Source organism: Triticum urartu, chromosome 7A (assembly GCF_056163025.1).
Source record: "Triticum urartu cultivar PI428250 chromosome 7A, HENAU_Tu73, whole genome shotgun sequence".
Lineage (NCBI taxonomy): Eukaryota > Viridiplantae > Streptophyta > Magnoliopsida > Poales > Poaceae > Triticum > Triticum urartu.
In genome coordinates, this window is record NC_141879.1 from 670,468,180 (window position 1) to 670,483,290 (window position 15,111).

Here is a 15,111-nt window from a genome sequence, read left to right on the forward strand (position 1 = left end):
ATTGAAGCTACTAGAGTTGTTGTGCAAACTGAGCCTCATGTAGATGTTGTGGTGCCAACTCCAGTTGTCCTAGCAAGTCCAGTTATGAAAATCAAGTGTTTGAGTGAACTAGGTGTCGTACGATCAAAAAGTGGTAAGTAGAAGAAGAAATCGAGTGCTAAGAAGAAGTGAAAACTTCATTTGTCAAACTTGTGTATGGTGATGTGTGTTGTGTAATGCTATTTAAATTCTGGCCGAATTTCAAATTTGACCCAAGATTCAAGTTTGACCCAAAATTAAAATTTGTTTAGTATGTGGTATTGATGGTACAATGCTTTAATATTAGTCATATGCATGTTAAGCGATCAATCCGAGCACTTATTGTTGATGTGAAGAACTTGCCTCAATGAGCTCCGAAGCTAGGCTAAACACCCCATTCCTAAGCAAAAAAATTCGACCTTTTATAAATGGGCCAAAAATCTAAAATTGACATCTAGTGTGCAAATATAGGGTCCATGTCAAATATAGGATCATTTGGATAAACTATGACAAGCTTAGCCCTAAACCCTAGCTAGCTTGAATCACATGCAACCTCGTTCATGATAGCTATGTTGTGTGAAGGGTTTTTCATGAAAATACCCATAGACTAAGTTTCTTATTTTTCCCAGCAACTCACTCACGTAATATGATGATGGGTGAAAGTTTCATATTTTTATGATTTTTTTGAATTAGTTATGCTCAACCCTAGCTTGAATCCCATGCAACCTCGTTCATGACAGCTATGTTTTGTGAAGGGTTTTCCATGAAAATACCCATAGACCAAGTTTCTTATTTTTTCCAGCAACTCACTCACATAATTTGATGATGGGTGAAAATTTCATATTTTTATGATTTTTTTTTGAATTAGTTATGCTCAACCCTAGCCATCAAAACCCCTCATAACCTCATCTGAAACCCTGCATCCTTCCGAGCCGCTAGATCTCTGTTAGTGAACGGTCTGGATCAGGCGCTAAGGCCACGTCACTGATCCGTGTGATGCTCTGTGATTGGCTGCATTAGACAACGCTGGATACCCCCCCCCCCCTCTTCTCTGGATCACTGGATCACTGCATGTTCAACGGTGTGGATCAGCATGCAGTGCCATGTCAGCGATCCACGGGCTATGCTCTGATTTGCTGTAGTGGTTTTTAAAGGATGCAGTGCCATGTAGTAGTCGCTGCCCTTGTTTTTTACGCTGCGTGGGCTAGCCGTTGGGCTCTGGTAAAAGAAGCCCACACATTAGACCTTTGGACCGAACGTTGCCACCTCTAGCCAGGCCCTAGCCAGCAGGCTACATTGCCATGCATGCATGGCGGGCTGGCGACACATGCAAAGAAAACGGGGCAGGCATGTCCCCTTGACCCACGATGGCACAGACGCGTGCGGGATGTCGCAGCATGGCAATTGATGCACGAGATAGAAGAATGGGCAGGCGTGACCCCTTGACCCGCGACCAATGGCACAGACGCGTCGCATCCTGGCTATTGATCCAGCATTTGATGGCAGCCTTGGTTTCCCGCGCTCGTGTACACACCTCGATGGGGCGCCACCAAACGCCGCCCGCTCATTAATTCCACCTGGTGAAAACCACGTCGCACTTGGGCTATTTAAGCCACACCTATCGTCTTCCTCTCCCTCCTCATCCATACCCCCTACCCCATCCTCTCCAATCTGCCCTCCTTCTTCCTTCTTCTCCACAAACCAAACCCGATCAAGCCACCATGCAGTTCACCGGGCTACCTACCGTGTGCCGCCCACCTTCCCCGAGAGGCTCTACCCTGTCGGAGTCCGGGTGGAGAACACCCTACGGGTGTGGGCGATCTCGAGGTGGAGGGGGCAAGAGGGCTGACCGAGTTCTTCCTCTCCGCCGGCTACCGCCACCTCCCGAGGGGCTCTCCGGTCATGTTTCGAGTCGAAGAGGTCAGTAACAATGGCTATGCTATCGGGCTCATCGTTAGGTTCACCAACCCCTTCGACGCCAACTACCTCCTCGGCCATGTTTTCTGGTGTGGATGCGAGTTCATTGCATTCACTATGTACAACATCTTCACCGACTTCGACAGCGCCTTCCCCGCCGATGAGCACATGCACACACTCCCGTACCCCACCGACGACGACGAGTGAAGGAGTTGGCCATGGAGGAGTTGTCCTTGGAGCCCTGGAGCAAGCAAGCAAGCCGGGGGTGTTTTATCTTATCTAGGGTGTCGTTTTATTATTGTCGTGTTGGGTTGAACTATGAACTATCTATATAAGTTGTAATGGTACTATGTATGTCGTTCTTGGGACCCGTTTATCTATCTTTAATGTGGTACTATCTAGCTCATGCAATGCTACTACTTATGCTACTATATTGTGATGGGTTCTATCTATTTTTCTTTCTATCTAGTTGATATATATCGTGGTGTGCTGCACGTGTGCATGCATGTATCTAGGCCCTGGCTAATAGGGTCACCCTAGCTAGTAGGTGTAGGGTGTAAATTTTGTGCAACCATGGACATGCAACTGAAATGCCCAAAAGAAATATTGATGTGCTCCTAAAAATATTGGTTTGAATTTTACCTCTGGCCATTATTTTTAGAGCAAAACATGAACATTTTCTTGGACCTATTTCAAGTGAATTTTAACTTGATCATTTCCAAAAATGTTTTCTGAGGCTTTCACATATCCCCATCAAATTTGGGTTTCATGGAGCCATAGATATGCATAAAAAGAATCACAAAACAATAGTGGACAAGCAATAAATATGTAAAGAAAAACAAAAAAGTACAGTACATACGGCCCAATATTTATTCGACACAAAAATTTGGCTAAAGAAAAAACAAGTAAAGAAGTATATGTTTGTTAAAGGTTTATTTGCCGAAGCAACATTTTATTTTTGAGGTTTTAGTCGAAGCATTTTTTAAACATGGGCGCCTCTATGCTATAAAACTGGGCTGGTGCTCCTACGCGGGTGGGCTTGTCTCAATTTGGGCCTAGTTATTTTCTCACAGCTCAACATCTATTTGGCAGCAAGATTTGTTTTTTTGAATTTGGGGGGTGTGCACTCTATTAACTGAAGAACAAGAACAGAGCATGAACACTGGATATCTCTGCTTTGATTCAGTTACAAGAACTTGGCATGACGCACATATCGCATCCTATTACCAGAATATCATTGGGTCTGAATATCATTACCAGAATTCAGGCTTTGCTTCACATAAATTCAAATTCAGCTAACAAATGATCCCTGACTTACTGAAACTACTAGCTAGACACAATAACTGAAACTAAGGACCCCTAACTCTGAAACTAGCTTGACAAACATACTGAAACTGTAACAATTTCTAGCGATTGATGAACATCAAGTAAAAGAAACTCATAGCAATGACACAGCAATAAAATGCTCCAGCCATCATATTTTCTTACTGCTTCAAATCGATCAGCTGCTTTAGTTGCTTGCCCGTTTTCTTCAATTCACACTTCACTTCAGCACTGTCCATCATCGGATCGGCTCTGTCCATCAAGTGTGAGGCGTGTTCGACACCAAGCTGCCCCCCAAAATTGAAATTGAGCTCTTGTCTTGAAGCCTCCAATTTCAACCTCTCAACGTACTCATCGAGCCACTCGAAATGTCCACATTACTTCAGAACCTGAAAAACAGGGTAAACTGGGGTCGACGGCGGCATGAACCCTAGATCAGATCCATTGCCCAAATTCGAAGGAAAAATAAAAAAATCGATCCAGCTGCTTGGTGCAGTACACGGATCTAACCTGCCCCGGTTGTGGCTTTCTCAAGAATTTGACGAACTCGCGCCCACGGTTGCCATTTTCCTTCTTCACACAAGTCAAACGTTTCAGAGGCTCCATGCGCGGGCAATCGGGGCATCTTGTCAACAACACTGGACCGTAGTGCGGCCATGATTGGCGGGAGGCCGAAGTTGAGCTAGACATCACTCACCGGCGGCGCACTCGCCGGCGGCACGCTTCGTTGCCGGAGAAGAGGAAGAACAATGTGGGGGGAAAGGGGATAGGGGAAGGCAGGCAATGGGGGGTGGGGTGGCTCAGGCTCATGGATGGCTCAGGTCTGGGCATGCTTATGTAGATAAGTTGTGGGTCATGCACGCATGTGAGTAAGTGGTGGGTCCCACATTCATGTGGATAACTGATGGGTCCCGCGTGTCATAACTCAAACCACTAACCCCTTATGTTTTGCATTTCATGGTTAAACAGGGTCATGTCACATTGGAGCTATTATTGGCTGCAAAAGGTCGCACCAGAGATATTTCCGTCAACTACATCGCTCCTCATCCAATTCATCTCAAAGACGTCGCACAGGGGCTGGGCTGTAAGCCCGGTTTTTTTCAACCGGTTTGGATGGAGATCACTGCATAGGATAGGTCCTTAGTGTATCCTCGTCCAGCCAGATGCGGCTTTGAAATTTGTACTCTTTATATTTTGCTTTGCTCCTTTTGTGAGCATATCAGACTTTGTTACTGTCGGCTTTTTAATAAAATGGTCGCATGCATCTTTCCGATGCAGAGGCCGGGGATGATCTCCTTTGTAAAAAAATAGTCTCATGAAAGGGGCAGATCGTGAGGCGATGGAGCGGGGTGCGAAGATGCTGAGAGATAGTGGCAACAACATGGTGATGATTTGCGTTGCGGCCACGGACGACTCGGCAGCGAGTTGATCTATGAGCTACAGCATCGCCATCTTCAGTATTACTGCAGGGTTACTTTAGTTTTCTGCCCGTCGTTGCCTTCCTTTTGGTTTAAACTGTTTGTGTCCTCAGCTCCTGCGGGAGCGTTGGGAGTGCTCGTGTGTGGAGCCTGTTCCCTGAACTTTCTGCGTGGTTCTTTAGTGAGACTTGGGTGTCGTCGGGTTTTCGCTCCATAGCAGGTGTTAATTTGGTAGGCGAGTTCCTATGATGGGTTTCCTGGCAATGCACTGAACTCAGTTTCCCCCTACCGTCCCCTTCTGACTTTGGTTCGATGTGTATTTCGGTTATTCAGTTATAGTGGAAAGGGGTTATGCCCGGTTGAAAAAAAAATCGTCCAACACTTGAAGGATGGCGGAGGTTTCATGGCCGACCGGCGACGTTGAGCCGATGTCAAAGCTGCTAGCAGTCGGTAGGGCTTCGAGATGGCCGGCTGTCAACGGAGAGGCCTGGAGGAAGAAGGTTCGGCTACGGTATATAGATGCGGCCAAAGGAGATCGGTTAGATATATGCTCTAAGGACCAAGCTAGCTAGCTAGCGTTTGCTTAGCTTTAGCGTCCATAACAATTTCTTCTAGGACTCATAGCTACCACGACAAATAACCAAGACAATTCCTAAAACTTACCAGGCTGTACATTAAGGAGTATGTATGGATTTGGAGTCTACCTCTTGTGACTATATATAGATCTTATCTTTTGACGGCGTTCATCCTTCAGCCATGACTATTGCGTGTACAAACCTGACCAATGTTGTGCGCTGGGTGCATCTGCTCAGGATCGATGGCTACAACATCACCAAAGCCATGAGCAGCGACTGCTGGATCAAGTCAAGGTGGAACGTGGGCGGGTACGAGTGGGGAGTCCACGTCCATCCTGAACTGCCGAACGACACCATCGACTATCGACCATGGCTCGCGCTGAGGCTCGCCTTCCTCAGCGAAGGCTGCACTACACCCAACGTGCAAGCGAGCCTTCGCTGCCGTTTGGTGGATCCGAGGGGCACAGCTCAAGATGGCAACGGGAATGAAACCCATCAGGTTTTACCTTTCCAAACCCATCCCCACGAGAAAATTGTAAACCCGTCCCCGTCCCCATCACCGTGTGCGGGGGCTAATTTTTTTCCCGTCCCCTAAACCCATCGGGTTTCGAGGAACCCACGGGAAGCCCACGCTAAAATCAAAATACTTAAACAAACATAATGGCGACAAAGAATAACACATCAGCAGCAAAACAAGCATATTTCAGCAGAATAACTTGAGTAAATTTCAAAAAAAAACAATAGTAGATGGTTCAACAACTATATAAGTTCCAAAATAGAACTTATAGTTCACAAATAACTTTAAAGTTGGAATCATCATGGCATCTTTCACATCTCCAAGCCTCCAAACGACCATCTTCAAATCTTTCAATGCCAAATCAAAATGCCAAGTCTTAGGGAAGATCAAAATTCGCTCAAGCTAAAGTCAAACATGAGAAAAATATGTAGATTAGTATATGAAATTTGCAAGTACCTATACTTCACCTGCATTCCCTCTTGAATGTCTTGAAGACAACTCCAAAAGCTTTGTCCTTATTCATTGTCAGCATCTATGAGAATCAAATAAGTAGTAATGAACATCTTATGAAACATTGCAGCAAGATAATGATAAACTTTATGATGATATGTAAAGAAAGACACACCTTTATATTTGTTTCTTATCCAATATTGTGAACACATCAAGGCCTCTAAGATTTCGGGGGTAAGATGACTACAGTGGTAAAAAAATAATGTAATTTCGCGGGTATTGCCGGGTTTCGGGTTCGGGGACTACCGAAACGGGTGTAAACCCACGAAACATGTCAGGTTGTATAATGTGCCCAGCAACAACCCCGCGGGGCTGAAAAGATGTCCATCCCCGTTCCCTAATAGGGTAAAAACCTACGGGAACACGGATTTCGGGACCCCATTGCCATCTTGAGGCACAGCCGATCCTTCCGAAGAAAAGAGTATCACGTGCAAGTTCAACAATCGTCCGAAGCGCCAGCTTGGTGTCTCAGGAGATTGCTCGGATCCAGTTTATCTCATGTCGGCACGGGAACTAGAGACGTCATGCTATCTCAAGGACGACTCTTTCACCGTTCAATGCACCGTCACGGTGCTCAAGGACCTGGCCGAAGTGACGATCCGGGACGACTAACCATTGCCCGTCGTGCCGTCCTCGGGCTTGCACCAGCTCCTCGGCGAGCTGCTCCAGAGCGGCACAGCGGCGGACGTTGAGTTTATCGTGTCCGGTGAGTCCTTGATTGCTCACAAGAACATATTGGCGGCGAGGTCCCCTGTGCTCATGGCCGAGTTCTTTGGGCAAATGAGGGAGGCGAGCTCTCGGGTCGTCGTGATCGAGGACATGGAGGCGGCGGCGTTCAAGGCCATGCTGCACTTCATCTACACCGACATGGTGCCGGCTGAACTTGACGGGCAGGGCGAGGCGGCGACGTGGATGGTTCAGCATCTACTTGTGGCTGCTGACAGGTATATGGACTGGACAGGCTCAAGCTAATTTGCGTGAACAAGCTATTCAGTTGCATCACCGCCGACACAGCAGTGCCAATTTTGGTTTTGGCCGATCAACACAACTGTTCCCAACTCAAGGCCAAGTGCGCAGAATTCTTGTTCAACACACTCCCGTGATGCTAGAAGGTGTACAATGAAGCACCATTAATAAGTCAAGCTACCACATGGGGCTAAATCTAGAAGTAACTTATATCCATCTTTTCACTGTCGAATTCTGTCCATCTTCTATTCTTTTTCACAGGATTTTCAACGTGTTTTAAGAGCAATTGGTTGCCTGCGTTTTCCCATTCAGTTTGATGTACCTTGGAAGTGTATTTTTGAGAATAAGTATCTTGGAATTGTGGAACCTTGGTTGGGATCAGGACCCCAGAGGTCATTGATTTATGCAAGCAAGATTGTATGGTTGATGCTTGAGTAATATAAGTTTATCTGCAAAAAAAAGGAATTGTGGAACCTTGTGATATTTAAGCATGCTATGTATATGTAGTCTGTACGACTTTGATTGATTGTTATTGTGGCTCATAGCTTTTGGCCATTTTTCTTTTTTGAAAAATCACCGGTAGGGAGAGCGTCCCCAGCTGAATATATTACTGAAAGCGCCAGAGGCGAGGTTACAAGAGAGCGCTAGCGCGCATGGAAAGATATTGGTGCCAAGACACGGCAGCCACCTTTTTATGAGCTAATCTAAAGGTCTAGAGGGAGAAATCATTTACAAGGTTCAGAAGCGTAGTCCTAGGCGTGTGATTTTTATTGCGAAAAACGCAAACGTTACTAGAGTCCCAAATTTTCCACAAAATAGCGAGCGCAACCAACGGCCAAATGCCTTAGTCGAGCCCAGTCGGCGAACCTATATCTCAAATTCAGCAAGTGGGAGTGGTGCGGCGAGCTGTAGGGCATCCCATACTTGAACTGCAAATGGTCAATGGACGAACAAGTGAGTAAAATCCTCCACCGGTGCATCACATCGAGGGCAAATTGTCTTCTTGAGGAGATTGTTCTTGGTGTTGAGATGATCCTTGAAGAGGAGACAATCAAAAATCTTGACCCTGATCGGAACCTTGGATGACCAAATAAGCTCGGCGAAGGGGTCGATGTCGTTTTCCTCAGTGATGATGGTTTAGGCTTGTCTGGAGGAGAAAGGTGTGCCATGTAGAAGGAACCTATCACCAGAAGCATCATTTGGGGCAAAGTCATGCTTACAACACAACCACCAGCTCGTTTGAAGCAACATTAGTAAGGTGATTCCGCAGGTTATCTAGTAATCCATCCCACATGACCAGAGACACTAAAATGGTTGGTTTTATGGTGTGTGAGCAGATGTGTGGGTAAACAATGGTTAGAGGTTTATGAGTGACCAAGTATCAGACCCAAAAAAGTAGTATATAAGGCCATTGTTTGTCAGCGCAAAGGATATATTTTGAAGTGTAGATAGCTGCGAGTTTATCACTTTCCAAAGAAACGAGGGGTTTGAAGGTTTATCTGCGATGGAGTGGGAGTATCTATTATGGTACCAATTTACCCAAGGTAGGTTGTTACCCTCAAGTAGTTTGAAAGAAAACTTCATTAGTAAGCAGTTATTCTAGAGAAGCAAATTTTTATGCCTAGACCACCAAATTATTTAGGTTTGAAAAAAAATTTCCATGCAATAAAACATTGTGCTCCCGAATAGTTTTCCTCCGCGGCCCAAAAAAAAGCTCTACGAATCGCGTCTAGCTTTTTTAAGATCTTCTTTGGGATACAGAAAAACGACATGAAATAAACCACTATTGAGTCTAATACATAAGAGAATAGGGATAGACGAGCTCCATGAGAGAGTAACCGAGCAACCCATCCAATGAGGGTGTTTTAAAGTGTGTTGGATGATGGGTACGAAAGCTGAAGAAGGTAGACCAATGTAAGGTTGAGGGACGCAAAGAAGACACATCTGAAGATGTGTCTAATTACATAGGCTAGGTTGGGTGAGAGGTGGATGGCGAGAAAAGTTGTTTTGTGTAAGTTGAGAGAGAGAGGCCGATCGTGTTGGCAAAATTATCGAGAATTTGTTTGAGCTGGTTTGCCCCGTTGGAGGTGGCATTTGCCAGGATGAGTGTCATCCGCGTATTGTAGGACAACCTGGGTGGGGGGGGGTACAATTTGGTTCTAAAGGGTGGTGAAGAAGGCCATTATTGTGAGATAGTAAGATTCAGACATTGCAGGATGTCACCAAAAATGATGAAAATGTGTGTGTGTGGGGGGGGGGGGGGAGCGGGTTGACCCATTGAACCCATTTCAGGGGGACACCCCTGTCAGTGAGAAGCTGCAAAATGGGGAGGGGAAGCGATTGAATCAAAAGCCTTGCGGAAATCCAGTTTAAAGATCATGACGGGCGCTTTTCTCGTGTGGCAGCAGTTAAGCAAGTCAGCTGCATAGATGAAGTTCTCAGCAATTGATCTACCATTAGTGAATCATGTTTGGTCATCATGGATGAGCGGTGGGATAAGAGGCTTTAGGAGCTTTGCAATGGCCTTTGGAGGGCAATTTTGAAGGGAAATTGGTCGAAAGTCATTTCTAGTTCTGGCAAGGGTGTCCTTGGAGAGCAGAATCATGAATGCTCTGTTGAGATGTTCAACACCTATGGTCTGTTAAGGGATAATGACATCTTTAGTAGTGGCGGATCTAGGCCCCAGCCCGGGGGGGGGGGGGGGGGGGCAGGCCCGGGGCGTGAGGCCCATCTCCTTTGTAGAATTCAGCAAAACACTGTAGCAATTGCTAAAGTGCACAAAGGAGGCCCGGGGCGCTGGGCTGGGCTGGATCCGCCCCTGATCTTTAGTTGAGTGCCAATACTTTTGATAGAAGCCTAGTCCAAAATCATCCGGACCAGGGCTAGCGTTTGGGTTAATTTGGAGGAAAGCATCATAATTTTCCTGATCTGAGAAGGGGTTGTCAAGTGTCCGAAGCTGTGTGAGAGTCTGGGGGTTAATATCATGGAGCGAGAAGTTCCACCCATAGTTTTTGGGGTTCCCAATTAGGTCAAGATAGAAGGAGTTAAGGATGGAGGTATTTTCATTGTGGGAGAAGAACTCATAGCTATTGTGATCGAGAACCATAATTTTGTTATGGCGGACACGCTAAGAGGCGGAGACGTGGAATTTTTTGTCTTCTCGTCTCATTCAACTGCGGATCGGACGTTGAAAGATCAGATCGAAAGTACATCATCCCTTCCCTCGCCACCATGGAAAAGACCTGCACAAAGCTCACCGGGGCTGCTCGCTTGGTGCGGGTGCTCAAGGTCGAGGGCTACAGCGCGGCCACGGCCATGTGCACCGCCACCAACATGAGGGAGCCCGTCTTCGACGGTTGCATCAAATCCAGATGGAACGTCGGCGGGTACGACTGGGAAACCAGTCTGTACCCCGCGACGCTGGTGTTCGGCACCGGCTACGACGAGCCGCAGTTCACCAAGGACGCCAAGCCCACGACGTGGAAGGAAAAAATGGCCTGGGAAAACACGAAGTGGGTTGCCGTCAAGCTTGTCTACCTCGGTGAGCCCATAACGCGCAACCTGATGGTGAGCCTGGGCTACCGTCTGGTGGATCCAATGGGGATACGTGATCCGCTGGAGGAGAAGCACGTGTCGCGCATATTCAAGGGCCATGGGGTGTGCTCGCCTTCGGTGGTGATCAAGCTAATCGAGAGGCGAGATCTGGAAGCGTCGTGGTATCTCAGGGGTGATTGCCTGACCCTGCAGTGCACCATCACGGTGCTCGAGGAATTGCCGGTTGCAACCTTCCCGCCCATGGATGTGCACGTGACGGTGCCACCTTCGAACCTGCGCCAGAACCTCCTCGAACTCCTGCGTAGAGGGACTGGCGCCGACGTCTTGTTTCTTGTCTCCGGTGAGTCTTTTGCCGCGCACAGGAACATACTCGCTTCGAGGTCTGCGGTTTTCATGGCCGAGTTCTTTGGAGGGATGAAGAAGTGCTCGCAGGTTGTGGAGGTCAAGGATATGGAGGCGGCAGTGTTCAAGGCCATGCGTCACTTCATCTACACCGATGAAGCGCCTGAACTCGACCAGGAGAAAGGGGCCGTGACCGCGATGGCTCAGCATCTGCTTGCGGCTGCGGACAGGTACGCACTGGACAGGCTCAAGCTGATTTGCCAGGTCAAGCTCTCTGGTGGCATCTCCGTGCACACGGCAGCGACGACTCTCGCATCAGCCGAGCAGCACAACTGTTCGCAGCTCAAGGCCAAATGTGTCGAGTTCAAAAACACGACCTTATCCCCTTCCCCCGAGTGGCGGTGGCGGCGGATCTACCATCCTTCTTTGGCGGACGGGCGGCTGCTGGTGGTCTCTGGTCGGTCAGTGCCAGTACCTGTGTTGGGGCGAGGCAGGGTGCTTCGGGGAGGAGGCTGGTAGGAGGGATGGGCGGTTCCGACGTGGTCGAGCTGCCCATCGCCGGCAAAGGGGGTGCCGGTGGTGGCTGTGTGCCGCTCCTCCCCCTTCCTCCTTCCCCAACAGGGTGTTTTTCTGTTCGCTTCTTGTTTTATGAATATCCCGCTTCTTTCTGTTTACAATATCTTCATTTGAATTCTTAGAAGAGTTGTTTTTATTACTAGATGTTGCTTGTGTAGTGTTTTATGTTCTTGGTCGCCTAGATGACCTAAGAGTACTCTGTGAAGACTCATGAACAGCTATTGGCGTATCCATTTTGTAATGTAGATATAACAGAACAATCAGTAGTTGTATTATATATTTCAATGAATAATAATAACAATAATGAGCACCATTAGAACAGTTTCTAATGACAATGAAGAAATTAGACCATTTAACAAGAGATGTTTGTAAAAAGTTAAGATAGACAGATAATAAATACAATTCAATAAATTTATGTTGAGTTTTGCAACTCATACTATCAGACAAACTATCTTGGACAGATAATATACATTTAACCGAGAAATTGAAACATAGACTGATTAATATTGAATATGACAAAAAAATACATTAAGGGTTTGGGCTAGAATGCATGGGACTTGAGTTCTAGGGTTCTAACATTTAACAAACATCCGGATGCGGTAATTTATTGTCAAAATACAAATATACCAAAAAAAGCTTGCGCATTGGTACTAACCTCAGTGAATCATTGTTTGACAACTTTGATTCCGTGAGTTGATTCCGTACTGAACAGCATTGAGTAAAGGAAGAAGAAGTCATGTATTTCACGCCTAGAACAAGTTAGAGAAAAAAGTGCAACCCCAGAGGGAATCAACCAAGCAGAAAATAGAAAAGAGAGATAAAATGATTATTTCTCGAAGAATTGGTACCAACCTAAGAAAAGGGTTTCCGTGAAGCGTTAGTGGAAGTTAGGAGACGAAGTGAAACCGAACGGAGGTAAATGGCTGTTCGAATTTTGTTAGTAGGCCTTTGGCCCAAAGCCCAACTAAAATTCTGAAATTCTCTTGGCTCATTCATGCACACATGTGAGCGGAGTGAGTGAGGCTAAAGTTTAGTCCCACTCGGAAGTTGAAAGAGAGTTGCACCTCTTTATAAGGTGAGCTCTTCTATCACTTGTATGAGTATGAGAAGAGGAGACCTACACGCGCGTCCTCCTCCTCGCTCGCCTCGTCACGACGCGCCGCGCCGAGCCGAGGACGCATGTTGTCTATATTTTTACTGCCTGAGAAAAATTAATGAGTCATTAATTAATAATTAACGGACGCGTTAATTATATAGTCAGGCAGACGTCTACCCCTAACCGCCGCCGTTTCGAATGTGTCATCCCCTCCCAACGAAGATGCTATTGCGGTCATTCCGGCGTCCTTTCTTGTTACTCTCTCCAGCTCAGGCAACGTATATATGTCTTCTTCTCCCGGGAAACCAGGGAAAAGGCAAGTGCGCCACGCAGGAGCCGTTATAACCGCCTGAAAAGCGGTGGCCGAAAAAGTTTCTTTTTTCTGAAAGCATCGGTGGCGGAAAAGTGAAGGAACACACATACACTCGATCGCCTGCTCCCGGAATATTCCCAAGAGCAATCCTGGCAATTAGTAATCAAATCCGGCCTCCATTAGCTGGTGCGCCTCCCAAAATCAGCCCACCCGCGCGAGTGGAAAGGGGGAGAAAGCCAGATCTCGCAGCAATGCGGACGGCATCACGCCGCATTACGACGCTGCCGTGCCTAATAATCATACTCCATTAGCAATAGTTCCCGTTCGCCGTTTCGATTCATGGCCTAGCTGCCAAGGTCGCCCGCCGCTATAAATAGGTCGGCCGTATCGCTCGATCCGACCACTCCAACGCGCCATCACTTAGCTCCTCTGTTCTGGTTGAATTAGATAGGAGTTTCTCTGAGGTGCAACAATGGCCGCGAGCAATGACGCCGGCGTGGTGGTCGTCTTCGACTTCGACAAGACCATCATCGACTGCGACAGCGACAACTGGGTCGTCGACGCCCTCGGCGCCACCCAGCGCTTTGACGAGCTCCTGCTCCACCTCCCATGGAACTCGGCCATCGTAAGCCTCTGTTTGTTAGCATCGTACCGTACGTGATGCCTTTTGGTGTGGCAAATGCACCTGGTAATCGTTCCAATGATTGCTCCGGTCTTAGATATCACTTTACGACCTTTTGCAAACCAAATCTCAGCAGCTGCAGTGCGCATTTCACTCTGAATTTTTAAATTTTCACGCAGAAAGGCCGCGGTTTTTTTATGGAATTGTTGCCTTCTTTTTGAAAAGGACGCCATGATGGGCGAGTTGCACTCGCAAGGCAAAACAATCGACGAGATCGCGGGCAGCATCAGGACGGCGCCTCTATCCCTTCACGTCGTGGCGGCCATCAAGACGGCACAGGCTCTCGGCTGCGAGCTACGGATCCTCAGCGACGCCAACGCGTTTTTCATCGACACCGTCCTTGCGCACCACGGCCTGGCCGGCTACTTCTCGGAGATCAGCACCAACCCGGCCAGCGTCGACGCCGACGGCCGCCTCAGGATCACCCCGCACCACGACTTTCGTCATGGCTCCTGCAACAGCCACGGCTGTGCCCTCGCCACCTGCCCTCCCAACATGTGCAAGGTGACGCATCAGACACTTTCAGTTAACACGTTGCTAGATTTCACTATATCTTTTTTTGCCTGAAGATTTTGGTGTACAAAATTCAGGGCAAGGTGATGCAGGGGATGCTGCAAGAACTGTCGGCGGCGGCGGCGACAGGGATGAGGAGGCCGAGTAGAGTGGTGTACCTCGGCGACGGTAGGGGCGACTACTGCCCCACCCTAAAGCTGGCCGAGCGGGACTACATGATGCCGAGGAAGGGCTACCCCGTGTGGGACCTCATCGCCGGCGACCGGCGGGCCGTCCGCGCAGACGTGCGTGGGTGGGCCGACTTCAAGGACCTGAAGACGGTGCTGCTTGACATCATACACGAATGCGCCGCGGCCGCCATGATGGAACAAGACGGCGGCGATCAGGTGGTGGTGGGCATGGTGGTGCCAGAGTGCCGTGCCCTTTCTGCTCCCAAGATGGCGATGGCAGTTCTCCCCAAAGCAATTCATGCGCCCAACTGACACGCATCTTTGCCAAACAATATGGACGTTTGGTGACTTGATGGAAGCATGGGAGATATAATGGCTTTCCCAACGTAAAGTATAAAAACTATACTGCTCCTGGCTCCTTACGTCTATAGCAGTAGCTTAAGTGTGGGACATGATTAGCACGACCATACTTCTCTTGGAACTGGAAGCCAATGGAAGTACTGCATGTACCGGTGTAGGAGCGGACAAAATCACTGTTTTGACCTTCTCGGCGATCTTTGTCACAAACTAAACTCGACATGAAAGTATTTTATGATCTAACCCTTTTAGAAACTCCACGT

At 47.7% G+C, this 15,111-nt stretch overlaps 2 protein-coding genes and 1 pseudogene across 2 annotated transcripts; all 3 read left to right on the forward strand.

Annotated features, from left to right (window-relative positions):
* The first annotated feature begins 5,432 nt into the window (after positions 1-5,432).
* LOC125519549 (BTB/POZ and MATH domain-containing protein 1-like) lies at positions 5,433-7,381 on the forward strand (annotated as a pseudogene).
* Positions 7,382-10,475: 3,094 nt separating this feature from the next.
* On the forward strand, positions 10,476-11,660 carry LOC125519294 (BTB/POZ and MATH domain-containing protein 1-like). Its single transcript, XM_048684150.2, has 2 exons — positions 10,476-10,667; positions 10,758-11,660. Exons 1-2 carry the CDS (start codon positions 10,476-10,478, stop codon positions 11,658-11,660), a joined length of 1,095 nt encoding a protein of 364 aa, XP_048540107.2.
* Positions 11,661-13,513: 1,853 nt separating this feature from the next.
* On the forward strand, positions 13,514-15,038 carry LOC125522007 (inorganic pyrophosphatase 2). The gene is made up of 3 exons (XM_048687068.2): positions 13,514-13,751; positions 13,974-14,312; positions 14,399-15,038. The coding sequence occupies exons 1-3, from the start codon at positions 13,599-13,601 to the stop codon at positions 14,801-14,803; spliced, it is 897 nt and encodes a 298-aa protein (XP_048543025.2). The 5' UTR covers positions 13,514-13,598; the 3' UTR covers positions 14,804-15,038.
* The last annotated feature ends 73 nt before the right edge of the window (positions 15,039-15,111 follow it).

Bases quoted from the DNA above. Each gene is read 5' to 3' on its own strand.
- LOC125519294 (XM_048684150.2), top strand. From the start codon at position 10,476: ATGGAAAAGACCTGCACAAAGCTCACCGGGGCTGCTCGCTTGGTGCGG. The intron at 10,668-10,757 runs GTGTTCGGCACC...GAAAACACGAAG, and splicing joins GTCTGTACCCCGCGACGCTG to TGGGTTGCCGTCAAGCTTGT.
- LOC125522007 (XM_048687068.2), top strand. From the start codon at position 13,599: ATGGCCGCGAGCAATGACGCCGGCGTGGTGGTCGTCTTCGACTTCGAC. The intron at 13,752-13,973 runs GTAAGCCTCTGT...CTTTTTGAAAAG, and splicing joins TCCCATGGAACTCGGCCATC to GACGCCATGATGGGCGAGTT. The intron at 14,313-14,398 runs GTGACGCATCAG...TACAAAATTCAG, and splicing joins GCCCTCCCAACATGTGCAAG to GGCAAGGTGATGCAGGGGAT.